At 48.2% G+C, this 14370-nt stretch overlaps 1 protein-coding gene across 12 annotated transcripts in view; it reads right to left on the reverse strand.

The window, feature by feature from the left end:
- Positions 1–3200: 3200 nt before the first annotated feature.
- The window catches only part of WWP1 (WW domain containing E3 ubiquitin protein ligase 1), a 77862-nt gene continuing 66692 nt past the window's right edge, over positions 3201–14370 (reverse strand). For 11 of the 12 annotated variants that reach the window (XM_074319039.1, XM_074319038.1, XM_074319040.1 and 8 more), the window contains 5 exons: positions 12803–12923; positions 9586–9690; positions 7376–7472; positions 6976–7048; positions 3201–4755 (listed from right to left, as the gene is read on the reverse strand). In XM_074319039.1, coding sequence (XP_074175140.1) covers positions 4656–4755; positions 6976–7048; positions 7376–7472; positions 9586–9690; positions 12803–12923 — 496 coding nt within the window. In that variant the 3' untranslated portion in view covers positions 3201–4655. Of the gene's footprint in view, positions 4756–6975; positions 7049–7375; positions 7493–9585; positions 9691–12802; positions 12924–14370 lie in introns of those variants that run through there. The other variant, XM_074319042.1, reaches the window with a different exon arrangement.

Genomic DNA, 14370 nt, shown 5'->3' on the forward strand with positions numbered 1-14370 from the left:
TGCTGTGGGTGGCATCACGTGTGTTCTCCAACAAGGAAAACACAGCAGTGGGCTGTGTACCCGTCTCTGACTGGACGTGTGTATTTATAAGTATTTCAAACCTGAAACTAACTACAGACAACACGTCATCCCCACACACTGGAGCCCCATCTCAGTGAGGACGTCCTTTGCAAAGCCATTGTCACAGCTAGGACATTAACGGTGGTTCCTTATTGTCTAGTGAGCTCCCGTTTAAATTGCCTCAAGTGTCCCAAACTGTCTTTCATTTCTTAAAACCAGGATCCAAACATCGTACATTGCATGTGTTGTTCCGCCTTAGTTTTTTAAAATCTAAAACAGTTCCCTCATCTTCTTTCTCGGAGCGCTGTGAGAAGGGCCAGTCCAGTCATCTCACAGGGGTCCCTGGGCCCCGGTCGGCCTGCTGAGCCCCGCCCGCCGCGCCACCCCACGCAGGGACTGCCGCTCAGTGCGGGAGAGCAGCCTTCCTGGCCTCGCTCTGTATTCACGTGTCCCACGGCTTTTTCCTCTTCCAGCTTCATCTTCTGGGCTCTTTTCAGTTCTCTTCCATGTCCCTTTATTTTTGCTTTTCTTCCTTAGATACTTTTTGTCATTTATAATGACAAAAAGTTTTAAAGTTTGTCTTTCATTTTTTTTCTGATCTTGGGCAGCAGGCATTTTAATCTTCATCTTCATGTTTGTCCAGTTCTGAGCTTTGAATTTCTAATTTGGATTTTTTTCATATCTGTAATTATTTATTCACATTTAATTCGTGTTCATGTGTTGTGTTCAAGAATTTTGCTGGTTTTTGTATTTTGAGTATTTTCATCATAAATTTTGTTTGTTTTTTCTTTAGAGTGACTTTGAATGTTGTTTGCTGGACGGTAATTTGTGTGTGTGTTGAATTACCAGCAATCAAACCAGGTGAGAAGTTTGGGCTAAAGAACACCCTCAGCTACGTTGTTTTTACAAAATGAAGTGTCTTTCAGTAATAAAGCCTTTTATTGGGGGAAGGTCTATCTTCTGATATTTCATAGAGCTTTAAAAAAGTTTTCCTTTGAAATAATTATAGATTCATAAGTAGTTGCAAAGAAACAATAGTACCGAGAGGTCCTGCATAGCCTTCCCCTAGTTTGTCCCAGTGGTAACACATCAGAGGCCTGGCCACTTTTAGCTGCTCTCACTTGTGTACATGTGTGTTCTGTGCAGTTTTATCACGTGCAGACTAGTAACCACGCAGTGGCGATACAGAACTGCCACCATCACCAAGAGCCCAGGTGCTGTCCCTTTAGTCACATCCCCCTCCCCTCCCTTCTCCTGATCCTGGCAACCACTAGTGAGTTCTCATTTCAGGAATGATATGTAAATAGAATTAGGATTCATGTGATCTTTGGAGACTGGCTTTTTCATCCAGGACAATTCCTTTGCGAGCCATCTAAATTCAGTCCGTCGTTCATTTTTTTATTGTTGATTGTATTTGATTGTGTGGGAATACAGGTCATGTAACACCCTCTGAAGGGGAGGCAGGCCGTGTCCCACCAGGGCTGCTGTGTACATTAGGCGTGGCTCCCAGCGACATAAATGTCCACGTCTGGGATGAACGCTCAGGGCCGGGGTCCGTCACCCAGCCGGTGTGCGATCTGCCTCCCCCGACGGGGGGTTCTGGCCCCGTGCACGTTCTCACTCTCTTCCACTGGACTTCCCAGGAGTCTGAGCCCCAAGTCTCACCCTGGTTCTTTTCATCGCCCCCTCTCTCGGGCCAACTCCTGCTGCCTCCTCCTGGGGTGACCCCCAGGTCCCACCTGCTCTCTGAGACGGTCACACACGGTGCTGTCGTCTCAGCATCACAGGCCGGCTGGGGCGGTACAGCGACCTCTCCTTGTAGAGCTCTGTCCCACTTTGAGGTGACAAATAGTCTGAATGTGCCAAGTGGCTGCTACCTGGAAGGACCTGAGAGCTCCCGTGGAACTCTTTCTTGTTGGCAAAATTTCCCCAACTGAGCGTTTAGTGACAGGCTGTGGACTGGGTAAAAATGACACCTCAGGCTCACTTTCCTTCTCTCTAAATAAGCATCGTTGTGACAGAGACAAAGCAAAAGGCACCGACCTCACGGAGTTGAGGATCACAGAACATGGTCAGGGCCGTTAGCAGCTGACTGTGTTCTCCAGTGTTGGGATTGGGAGAGGAAAGCTGGAATTTGGGAGGTGCCACTTTGGACTTGTGTGTTCTGTGGTTGGAGCCTTATTTGGGCAGCAGTTTTTGCTTTGGTGTGGTGCTCCCTGTAGACTGTTCTGGATTGTGTGCCTGGACGTTACGGTGAGGGTTTGCGTCCTTTGGCAGAGCCATGCAGCTTGTGACAGACGTCCTGCTCTGACCCACTGCCCTGCCCTCGGAGCGTGGGCGTGCTGCCCGGTCCCTGGAAGGAGCCTCAGGAGGCAGAAGGCCTGGCGTTTCAGGTCAGTGGATGAAGTTGTGCGTGTGTGTGTGGGGGGGGTGACAGTGTCAGCACTGCTGCCACGTGCCACCCTGCCTACTTTGGAGGATAAATAAGAAGGCTTAGTTAGGTGGTTCGCCAAAGGCTGCAGGGTGTTTCAGTAACCCTTTCGGCTTTACCTGCCTAGCAGGTACGGGAAACAAAAACCACTCCCAGTCCTTTCCATGGAAGACAGACAACCAGTCTGACAGGTGAAATAGTGTTGCGCCTGTGACCCTTCCCCTGGCTCAGGTCACCGGCAGTGTGAGTGGCTGAGCTTCCCACCCGCCTGTGTCCAGGCAGTGACCCCGCACGGGACAGGAGGTGGCCACATTTCTCAGGCTTGTCCAACGGCCACAGAGTGGATATAAATTGAGAGCAAATCCTGGTGAGTTGCCTCTGGGCTGTGTGTGGCCTCCCCTGGTGACAGTAATTTCTTCCTTGAAGTAAGGAGGGGAACCAGTACCCTGGAAGCGTCTTGGGCGCTGTGGTCAGACCTCCACTGAGTGACAGCACCTTGTCACAGCAGAAAGCATCCAGCAATGGCACCTGCTATGTCTCTAATACATGACTCTTAAGTAAGGTATAACGTGAGCAGCACTTTGGGAGAATGGTCACCTTCTCATGCATAATTTGTCATATACATTAGATTTTTTTCTAATTCTTTAGGCTTGAAAATAAATAACCAGTGTCAGTAATTAAGATTTGGGAAAGGAGTCTACTCAACCAAGTGGATCACTGCCTTTATTGCGTCTTCACTGTGAGTTTTGAATAAAAATGCAGAGCACAATCTAAATTTATAGAAAAATAAAATTTTGGCAAAACAAACTGTTTAGGGAAATTAAATTGTATACTAATATTTTTCATATGTACTTAGCAGTGAAATATATTACAACATTCTAAGATGTCGGTTCCGTGGTTATAAAAAAAATTTAAGTTAATGAAATTTACAGTCCATATTGAAATTATACAAATTTATATTTTTGTAGTAATAAGGAAGCCCAGTTTGCTAAAGTAGCATTAATATCATTCACATTAGATTTTAATTTGTTAAACATCTTTGTAGTTCAGCAAATGCCCTTCATAATGAAAAACAATCAAAAAGTATTAGTTACTAGGACAAAAATAATGATCTATATAAAATCGGGGGGATGACCAAAAAGATTTTTTATATCCTTATTTAATTCAAAGACAGAATTTCATGAATTTTAAAAGACTGGAGATACTCAGACACTAATAGAAAATCATTAGACTCATTTGACTGTTCAAAGCTTATGCGAAATTTCAATCCATCTACTTTTAGGAAACCAGAACTTTGAACACAAACCAAAGCATAAACGTTTCCTAAGTATCAAATTGCATCAATTTATTATGAACTAAATTTAAAGAACATCACATTTAAAAGTACAGGCGTGCCTGATTCTTGTTAATTCCACAAATACTTCGCATCCCGAGGTAACATGTAAACAAGCCTCTCTGCTTCTCCATGAATTCTTTCCCATCTCAGACTAAACTAAAGGGTCTGGAGGTCCCACCTACGTAGTACCCGACCGCCCTTCATGGAAGCCTGGTTTCATTCCTTGCTTCGTATCAGTGATGTCGCAACGAGGGAACATTTTCCGCTATTGGGTTTATTTAAAACAACTCGACAGGTTCCAGCACCCGTCTTCAGAAAAGCCAGCAGCATTTTTCACACAGTCGACATAAGATTTGGCCTGAGCCCTTAAATACGTTCCTGAAGCCATGTGCCTCAGCCCTCAGGGAACGCTCCGGAGGGCAGGGAGCAGCCCCCACTTTTTCCCTGGATTCGGGAGAAACAAAGGAAAGCAAATCCAGATCATTTCTGAATGAACGGCTGTCGTGTTGAATGCACTTGGGGCTCTATAAAACTAGAGCCGCCATCACATATGCTTATAGAGATAGATGCTTATTTTTAATAGTCTCTGGTTTCAAAATTTAAGTCTGATCTTTTTCCTGGTCAGTCATTTCAAGGGAACAATAAATAAAGTAAAAAAGGATGAATTATTTTGCTTGCATATTTCTGTGGAAGAACGGAAAACATTTCTACTTGGAGACGTTCAGAAAATTCACTGTACAGAACGAACAGCTTGTACAACGTATCTGTGCAACTTTTCTTGGCTGGGTTAGTGAAATGCAAGCGCTCCTCCAAGACAAGAAGTCACGTTTATTCTTGTCCAAATCCTTCTGTCTCTTCTATAGCAAAAAGAAGTTTTTCCTTTAGCTGTTCATAACTCTTATATGGTGGTAGATCCAAGCGATTAAAGCTAAACAAAACAAAATCAGACGTTTTCAATAAAACAAACTGCAAAGACTTGTAATACAGTATTTTTAAAGCACATCTGAAAAACGAAATGAAAACTAGTTTTTGACTAGGATACTACTTCATTAACACAGAAATCTTAGAGCAGCCACTCCGACGGAAGCCCTAGTCCTAGGAGCACTAACATGCCCAGAGAACATGGGCCATCACTCGCATCCCTGCTTTGCTAAGGCTCACATCTTGTGTCTCCCTCTTGAACTGACTAATCAGTTAAGCTCCTGTCCTCAATGAATTCAACCTCTGTTCTCGCTCCTGTGCTTGAGCGGGAAATCCTGCTCCCAGGCCGTCTGCTGTCACTTTAGATGAACGGGATCCAGGGGGTGACCCACTCTTGCCAGCACCTCAGCCCGTGCCCCAGTACCTGCCTGTCGGCTCTGCCCTGACAACTCTCCCATTCTCTTTCTCAGTTTTTCCTTTCTTCACTCACCTTACACTTTGAGAAAACTGAAACTAACAGTTGGTAACTATTTTCCCATCACAGAATCGAAAATCTACATAGTTTCCCACCCACTTTCCTTCCTCCCCCTTTCTTAGAGAGGCCTGTCCTTTGGGTAGGAACCTGCCTCAGCTGCGCCTTCCCCGCTGGGCTCACCAGCTTCATCTCGGCCGGGATCTAATGTCTGTGGTCACAGGATCCCTTTTCACACTGAAAACACTGAAAACCCCAAGGAGCTGTTGTTTACGGGGAGTATATTTGTTGATATTTACTATATTAGAAGTTGAAACTCAGAAATTTAAAAATAGTAGTATTTCACAAAATAGTGTAAAGAGAGACACTGGTTTTTTGCAAATCTTTTTAGTTTCTGCCTTAATAGAAGGCATGTGCTTTCCCTCTTCCACTATATTCTGGTGAGAACCTGTCCCCACAGATACGCAGTTAGGAAACAGAGATGCGCTCTCGTCATTTTCTTCACATAACTGTGGCTGTCCCTTGCCCCCCTACTAGAGTCACAAGGTTACAATGAGTTCTTGTGCTCTACTGATTTCTTTCTCTCTTCCCCACGCATGATTGTGTAACGTGCATTTGTCATTTGGAAATACTGTTCACCAAGTTACAAAGAATTTCCGAATGTGACACATTTAATTATACAATAGGGGGAAAAAATCACTCCTGTCAGTACCACCACCAGTCTCACCAGAAACGTCTTGAAGCGGCCCAGCTCATGGTGGCAATATACCAGTTTTCCAAAATTCTAGCTTTTGCTCAAAACCTCCACTTTTACCATTGCCCACAAATGCTGTCAAGTCATCCCTGAAGTGACAGGTTTGCTTTACACTTCAAGAAAATGTTTCCCAAATATGTGATCTGAATACACAGTTTGCCTGTTAGCCCTTCGTTCAAGTCAAAAGCGTTCTGTAGAAAAAGCAAGCTGATCAGCTTCCAGCTCAGGCAGCATTTGTCCTGCGAGTCCTGAGGACACACACTCCAGCTCAAGATGAAGGCAGGGGATTTCACCACCTCGCCTGCGGAAGAGCCAGCTCTGCCCTGGCTTCTGTGCGTTCAGCAGGGGACACGGCGGGGACGCGGCCACTGCGCGGCCTGTGCTGAGGCAGCAGCGTGTGCGTGACAGTGCCAGGTCGGAGCAGCAGCAGGGCCGTGAGGGCTCAGCAGGCGGCTGTGACCCCAGGACCCGTGCCTGCCGGCCAGTGGCTGTCCCTGACCACCCGCCGCGGCCACGCCTGCACCCGGCTCCTCTCCCGTCCGCCAGCTGTCTGAGCCTCTCCCAAGCCACCTTCTCCTACCGCCTTCCCGGGGGCCCGCCAGCATTCACAGGCTGTCTCTGCAAGCTCACTCTAACGTGGGCGCCCTTTGCCCCGGAGGCCCCTCTCGCAGCACCTCTGTTTCCGTCAAGGACTCCCTGGAACTTGCAAGCAGCCACTTGCTGACCTGGGCGCCTTCCCCAGGGAGCGCAAACCTCACGGGAGGCGGGGAGCAGGCGGGGCTTCTGTCTCACGCGCAGTGGACACTACGTACGCGCCGCATCGCGTAGGAAGCCGGCGCTACCGTGAGCAAGTAGGCGCGGCCCTACAGGGTTCCGGACAGGAGGCTGTGCTGCCAGCCTGTTCTCCCGGCAAATCCTGGCTCTGATGAGTCCGCAGTTACATCGGGTCTTGATTGAAAATCCAAAAGACTGACGTTCCTAGTTAGGAATCTGGAACTTACCATGTATGGCTTCTTGGTAACCAGGTGTCTTTGCCAACTTTTTCAATGCAGAATTTTTGAGGCCCATTACTTCCTAAAGCAGAAAAATAAGACAACATGTATCTGGTCCTTTAAACTGTTTGGTTTTGACAACTAGTTAAATAACAGAACATGTCACACACAGTCCTATGAACTGTACAGAATAAACTAGTGTCACTTGCTTCTGCCTAGAGAAGGTCCTTAGAGCTGGAAAGCTCGTTGCAGCCCCCTCTCCCCTTCAGTCCCCGAGGAGCAGAGAGCAGCCGGGCTGTGACACGCGTGCCGGTCTCACCGCTGTACCTGATACTAAGCACGAACTTGCTTCCCTCTGGGCCCGCCGTCCACGAGCACACGCCTGACCCTGACGTCCCAGCGCACTCACCCATGAGCTCGGCAAAGCCTCCCAGCGGCAGGCGGCAGGTCCCAGTGACAAACTGCAGCAGGCGCATTCGTACTTCATTGTCTGTCTCCTTCACAAACTGGAACGGAATCAAAGTTACTATAAAATAAACGCTCAATTACCTTCAATAGGAAAGTAGTAGACACTTATTCCTACATTTCTTCTAGAAAATTAAGAGTCAACTTGAACAATAAGAGCTTTCACACTGAAATTCGTTCAAAAGCTGTGTGATAAAAAGTTGTCGTGTTGTCATCAGAGGCCGAGGGCCCTGCTGACAACAGACATCGTCTTCTGTCAGGGTCACGACACTGTAGGTCGGGCACCGTTACGCCCACCTCGCAGACAGGAAGTGGGCGCTGAGCAGTCCTCCTTGTCTCAGGTCGCTCGCTGAAAGGGCCCCCCCCCCCGCTGTCACCTAGCTGTCACCTTGGGAGGGTGCCGACGTATCATCAGCATCCCCAGGAGAGAAGGAAACAGGCTTGGAGAGGACAAATCACCCGCCCTGAGTCAGCTGTAAGGAGGCAGAGCTCACACTCAAATCCAGTCTAGTCAGGCTCTAAACCTGTCCCCTGACCTGAGCCAACTACCCTGGTCCCCTTTACGGCACCAAAGCCAAACGCACACTTCCCAGCTGCTACTGGGTAAACACCGTTCTCCCAGCTCCGCTCTTCATAGCTGAAAACCCAAAGCAGGCCCTCTGAACTCTAGTTCACGGTGTGTTTTCAGAGGGTCACACAGCGGATGTGCTGAAATGCTGACGTGAACCGTCTTGAGTGTCTTTGGGGCACTGAGTAGAACTGTGTCTTACAGACGGGACAAAGGACAAGGCCGAATGTGCCAGTTGCCAGCACCTATCCATGCACAGCTGTGCTCACGCACATGCTTGGTCAACACACGAGCAACGACTTCGGGGCCAGTGGTGGCACACACCTCACCGCTTCCCTGAGACGAGCCCCACTCAGAAATCACAACTGTTCGGGCACTTGGGTGTGCAGACACCCACACAGCACGTCGGGACAGAGGACCACAGACCCTGTGCGATGCACTGTGTCAGAGCCGACCGGCCGGATTCCTGCCTGTTTAGTTTATACCAAGTGACCACAGGGCACAGCAGCACTCGGTACAGAACTCAAAGGGTGACAGCAGCTGTGGCACTCACGTCCAGCAGCTCCCGTGCCGTTCACACATGGGCTCACACACATGCTCTGACCTCAGACCACAGGCGCCCTTTCACCAAATGCACGTCACACACTCCGTCCGTCCCCCTTAGCGCTGTACTGAAACATTAGCTAATGTTTTTGTTCATTTGCATTTTTTAAAAGAAGGATTCCAAGGCACAGAGTTACAGAATGGGCATGTTGTAATTTTTACTGGCTCCCTCCTCGTGGGCCTGCAGGTGTCAGGCCTGGCTGTACGCAGTAACACTGCAGGAAGTCCTCGGGCACGTGTAGGTATGCTGAAACATACCTACAGGACAGATTTCTAGGAACATCCACACATCTTTAAAGTATTAGGCAATAATCACATGACACATGTCCTTATGAAAAGATGCAACTTTTGGAAAACCTTTCTGTAGCTACAAATACTTTTCACCCAAAAGTGACAGTTAAACATAAGCCAGGCCAGTCACTAAGTTGCTCAAATGAGTCTCAATTCCTAGATTTCTGTGAATTCGCTCCCAGGCCAGAGATCGTAAATTTCACATAGACACAAAACCAAAAGTCTGTTAAGTACCATGTGCTTCACGTGACTGCGCAGCACGTGGTCGGGGAAGTAGGTCCTTGGACATGACCCTTTAGGTTGTTCTAATTCCCTAGCATATCAGCACCTTCAGAGGAATTAAGCGTCTGCGCTGACTTTCTCAGTAAAACCATACTTGCTCCTTTACTTCTAGAATTACATAGAATTTGTACAATACTTTGATGTTGCTAGAAAAACGCTACACCTAACCACTACCATTAAAAACTATTACTGAGAGAAGAGTCTGTCATCTTTCATTTACGAAGACGCTTATTTAGTCCAAACACGCATCTCTAGACAAGTACTCACGTTATTCATTTTGATGTAGAATGCAGAGACTAAAACCCATGTCCAAAGCTGTCTCAATTTATAAATGAACTCTATTTTAAACCACTGTTTCATTAGAAAACATTTTCTTAGAAAACTTTCTTTAAGAAGATAAAAGCCAATACCTGCCAAAACCAAATGATTTGCTTGCTGTTCCTGGTGTAGTGTCGGTACACGGTATTCCTCTGCCAGTCGGCCAGGTCCACCTCCTGCATGCCACACAGCATGACCTGGGGACGAGCAGAGCCTCCGGTCAGTCAGGGTTCAGCCAGGGGCTGGTCTGCCCAGCATGGTTATGCACGCGCGACGAGGAACGGTCACATTAAGCAAACCCCACAAAATCTGCCCATTTATCCAAAAAAGGATTCTTTGGACTTTACCTGATTGAGAAAATTCTTTATTGTACTCAAACTGAAAACAATACTTAGAGTAACTATTCAAGAAAACCATTAGCTGTGCTAAAAAGAGTGCCTTTACTGTAAATAGATCCTAAGTTAGGTATCCAGATTGTTGATGTTTCAAACTAAACTTCTGGGTTGTTGTTTTTTTTAATCTATGCTATCTTATTTACTTAAAAATATACTCTGTTATTCATTTATCCAGGCTTTTGGATTAAAGTACATACGTGCAAGTTTCAAATAACCCCAGTTGATTATATATGGGCTGAAACTATTTTATGTCTAACAAAAGAAACAGTGTAAGACCTATTTTGATGTACTTCTCTTAAATCAGCTTTGAACTGTAATTTACAGACAGTAAGATGCGGTCAGTCTTCTAGGCACAGTTAGATGAGTGCTGACAGATGCGTACACCTGTGGTACCACAATCGTGCGGAAGTGTCCATTCCGTCCCCTCCGTCAAACCGCGGTCCCATCGGCCCCGGGAGCCCACGGGCTCGGTTTCTGCGCACCACGCAGCCTCCGCTCACTTCCTCCTGCTCGGCCCCCAGCAGCGTTACGTGAGCGCGCTCGGGGCTGTGGGCAGCAGACAGACCCGTGTTGCTGACGAGATCTCATCACGGGAAGTTCCTGGTTTATCCGTCACTGGGTGCTGGGCACTGACGGTCCTGCAGATGCTTGGCTGACACATCAAGCTGCGCCGAGCGCTGGGGAGGCTGTGTGCTCAGACGCGTCATTCCATTCGGGTACATAAGGACCCACTAGTGGGGGCGCTGCCGGCCTACGGGTGATGGGAGTCACACCTGAGGACTGCCACGCTGTCCCCAAGTGAGGTTTCACGGGCTTTAGCTTGCATTTCCCACTGGCTGACGCGCGTCTTCACATCTTTACCCGCCATCACTGAGCTGCTTTTGTGGAGAGTCTCTGCCCCTTTAAAGAAAGGTTTGCCTTGTCATCGAGTTACAGATTCTGGATAAAAGACCTTTGTCTCGTCGTCTCCAGTGTGCAGGCTGCCGTTTCATTTCCGTGACGGTATCTTGCAGAGCAGGAGGTTTTAGTTGGGACCAGGTGCAGTCTAACCTCTGGGCGTGTGTTCCCCGTATGGGCATCTTCCTCCACGGGGTGCCCTGTGGACCCAGCATCACCTGTTCAAAACACTTCCCTTTCCCACTGAAAGGCGTGAGCCCCGCTGGTAAAAATCAGGTGGCAGCGCACGTGGGTCCTATGTCTGGACTGCCTAGCGTTCCAGGCCCGTCTGCCCTCCCCCAACCACACTGCCCGAGTCACCACTGCTCCGGACTAACTCCTGACGTCAGGCAGTGGACAGCCTCCAAGTCTGTCCTCTTCCTAAACTGTCTGGCTAATCTAGAGCCTTGTGCTCCCCAGTAATTTCAGAATCTCAGGGGAGATGCTGACTGGGATTGCGCTGAGTATACAGAATAATTGGAGAACTGACATTTTTACAACAGTGGGTCTTCTGATACCTAACATCGTGTATCACTCCATATATGACAGGCACCCTTAAGTTTTCTGAGCAATGTTTTGAGTTTTTAGTATAGAGATCTTATAATGTTTCCCTGAAAATAAGACCTAATGCGTCTTTTGGAGCAAAAAGTAATATAAGACCCGGTATTATATTATAAAGACCCGGTCTTATATTATATTAGAATAAGACTGGATCTTATATTAATTTTTGCTCCAAAACATGCATTAGAGCTGATGGTCCAGCTTGATCTTATTTTCGGGGAAATATGGTACATGTCTTTAGTTAAGTTTGTTCATTTTTTGATGCTTTAAATTTCAATTTCCAAATGTCTGTTGCTAATATAGAGAAGATACAAACTGATTTTTTCATTCCTGATCTTGTGCCTCGTTGTCTTGTTAAATTCACTATGACTTCTAATAGTTTTTTGGTAGGTTCCTTGGCATTTCCTAAGTTGACAATCACCATTGTGAATAAAGACAGTTTTACATCTTCCCAATCTTTGTGCTTTTTCTTTCCGCTTTTGCCTTACTTTGTGGGGGGGCGTCTCGTTCAGAGTAGAGTGGACATCTCTGCCTCGTCCCCAGTCTGCGAGAAATACTCAGGTGTCAGTTAGGATGACATTAGGGTTCACCTTTTTCGTTGATGCCCTTTATGAAACTGAGAAAGGTGCCGTCTACTCTTGCTATGGTGAGTGTTTATAAAGAATAACTGTTGTACCTTAAAGTTTAAACAGGTTTTTAACCCGTAAAAAGGGGCACGATTATGAACAAGCATTATTTTAGATAACGGTTTAAATACCCATTACTGGGATGTTATTCATGGTTAAGAGACACATGAATGGGAGTAAAAGAATAGACTAGAAGTAAAAACCAAAGCAAAGCAAAACCAAATAAGGACGGATATTTTCTCACAGCTCTGTGCTATGAACTGAGGGCAAATCAGTAACCATTCAGGACATTAGTCTCCGTAAGTGCAAATTATCGAATAGCCAAACTATGTCACAGGGAAATAAGCCAGCCACTGTGAGACCAAGGATGTCTGATTTCACTTAGACATGGAAACAGGAAGCCGATGGTGGGTGCCAGGGACTGCCGAGGGGGGAGGGGTGCTCTTTAATGGGTGTAGAGTGTCAGTTTTGTTAGACGAGAAAGTTCTGGAATTGGCTGCATAATGTGCACATACTTAACATTACTGATCTCACACTTAAAAATGGTTAAAATTGTAAATTTTCTTTTATGTGTATTTTATTACAACCCCCCGGACCCCCCCCCCCAGAAAAAGAATTCCTGATATACTTTTAAGAAGTCTAAACACAGTTAAGACCACAAGGAACTCATGACTTTAAAATCTGATCACGGGCGGGAGAGCTCGGACCGTCCCCAAGTCCAGGATTCACCCCAAACGGCCTGAAGGGCAGCCCGCCTCCCAGTACCCACAGCGCACGGCGCACAGCCTGACCTCCAGCTCCTTCTCGTCGAAGTACTGCAGCCACTGGAGGGGCACGACTTCGTTGAAGCCGTCGAGGAAAGCTTTGGTCTGCTCCTGAACGCCTCGGGAGAAGCGCCACTCCGTCATCAAACTGAAAAGAAAGCCGGTGTGAAATAGGTTAGGTGAGTGGGGGCGAGGTAAGCGGCTCAGACACACCGCGCGCTTCTCAAAGACCCTCTCCTCTCTAATAAGGGCGCCGCGGACTCGCACACGTGGAACTTTCCAGCGCCTGCGAGGAGGTCAGCGGCAGCGCATGTGCAGGTGTAAGAAGGGAGGCCTGTCAGCGGCCAGGTCCCAGCGCCACTGGTTCCTATCGGACACGTCACTCCAGGCGCTGCCGCCACAGCAAGGGGCTCAGCAGCCCTGCACACGGGGAAGCCCCCTGCGGGCCAGGAACGGAGCGGGTCATGGTCCCCGTCTGAGGACTGGGTCTCTGCAGGCTGACTTGCTGGGGAACCTGGAGGTTTCCTAACCACAAGTGAGGAAGGCATTTACGGTGGAAACAAACGTCCGAGGGGACGCACAGACCAGCGGTGGAGCAGGGCACTAATGAAGGGAGAGGAAGAAAACCTCAGTGGCAGCAGCTGCGAAGGAGAAAGGAACGCCGACCTGCCCGCCCTCCGTTCCAGCCGCCCGTTCCTGAGGCAAACCTGTCCCGCAGCCTCCAATCCTCCGTCAACTCTGCGCCCCCTGCCTCAGTGCCCTCCTCACTGGCTCCAGCTACCTGTCAGCCCTGCACCCAAAGTTTAAAGCACTGTAGTCTGGCTTCCCACGTCTTCACCAGCCTGGCCCCAGCATGAAAAAAGTTCCCTCACAGTGTCACCCACGAACTGGAACTGCCCGGCCCCAGCCCTCCTTTCCGGGCCTGAGCCCCGAGCGTCCCACGACGAGCAGCCCAGCCACAGCGCCCGGCCCCAGCAGCACCCCTGACCGGCCTGGCGCTGGCTGCTCCTCGGTCCCCTCACTGGGGTCATTGTCCCACAACTGCTGGTGTCACTGACAACTCTGCCTTCTTTTCTAGCCAGTCTCTATCTAAAGATGATTTCACAATTACCAGCTTCAACCACCACAGAACAGCTACTCGTTCTGAAATTCCCAAATCCTGCTTTCCTCTGCAGTTAAGGCATTTGTAACTCATCTCTCCTTGGATAGCCTAACACATCCAACTGTCGGCCGATCTGTGACCTCAGCCAACAAATACTTCATGTACGTGTCTCCCCACCATATTAAGTAAGGACCGAACCTGAACCCTTCTCGTCCTGTAACATCCTCGGACCCCATCCTCGTCATCCCATCTGCTTGGTTTTCACGAGTCTTCTGTTACAGCAGAAACCCAGGCTTTTTACACATCACGTAGGCTCTTTAGACTAAGGCACGGTCTCCACGCGAGGCTCCTACGTAGCTACTGCTTCTCACCACCGCCTACATTCCCACAGCCAAGTAGCTGCAGGGCCCAGGATAAAACCATCCCTGCATTCTCCTGGGTCCTCTCCTCCCGCTGGACCCGCCTCCTAAAAGACTGTACCGGGCCCTACTGT

This window comes from Rhinolophus sinicus, linkage group LG14, assembly GCF_036562045.2.
Source record: "Rhinolophus sinicus isolate RSC01 linkage group LG14, ASM3656204v1, whole genome shotgun sequence".
Taxonomy (NCBI): domain Eukaryota; kingdom Metazoa; phylum Chordata; class Mammalia; order Chiroptera; family Rhinolophidae; genus Rhinolophus; species Rhinolophus sinicus.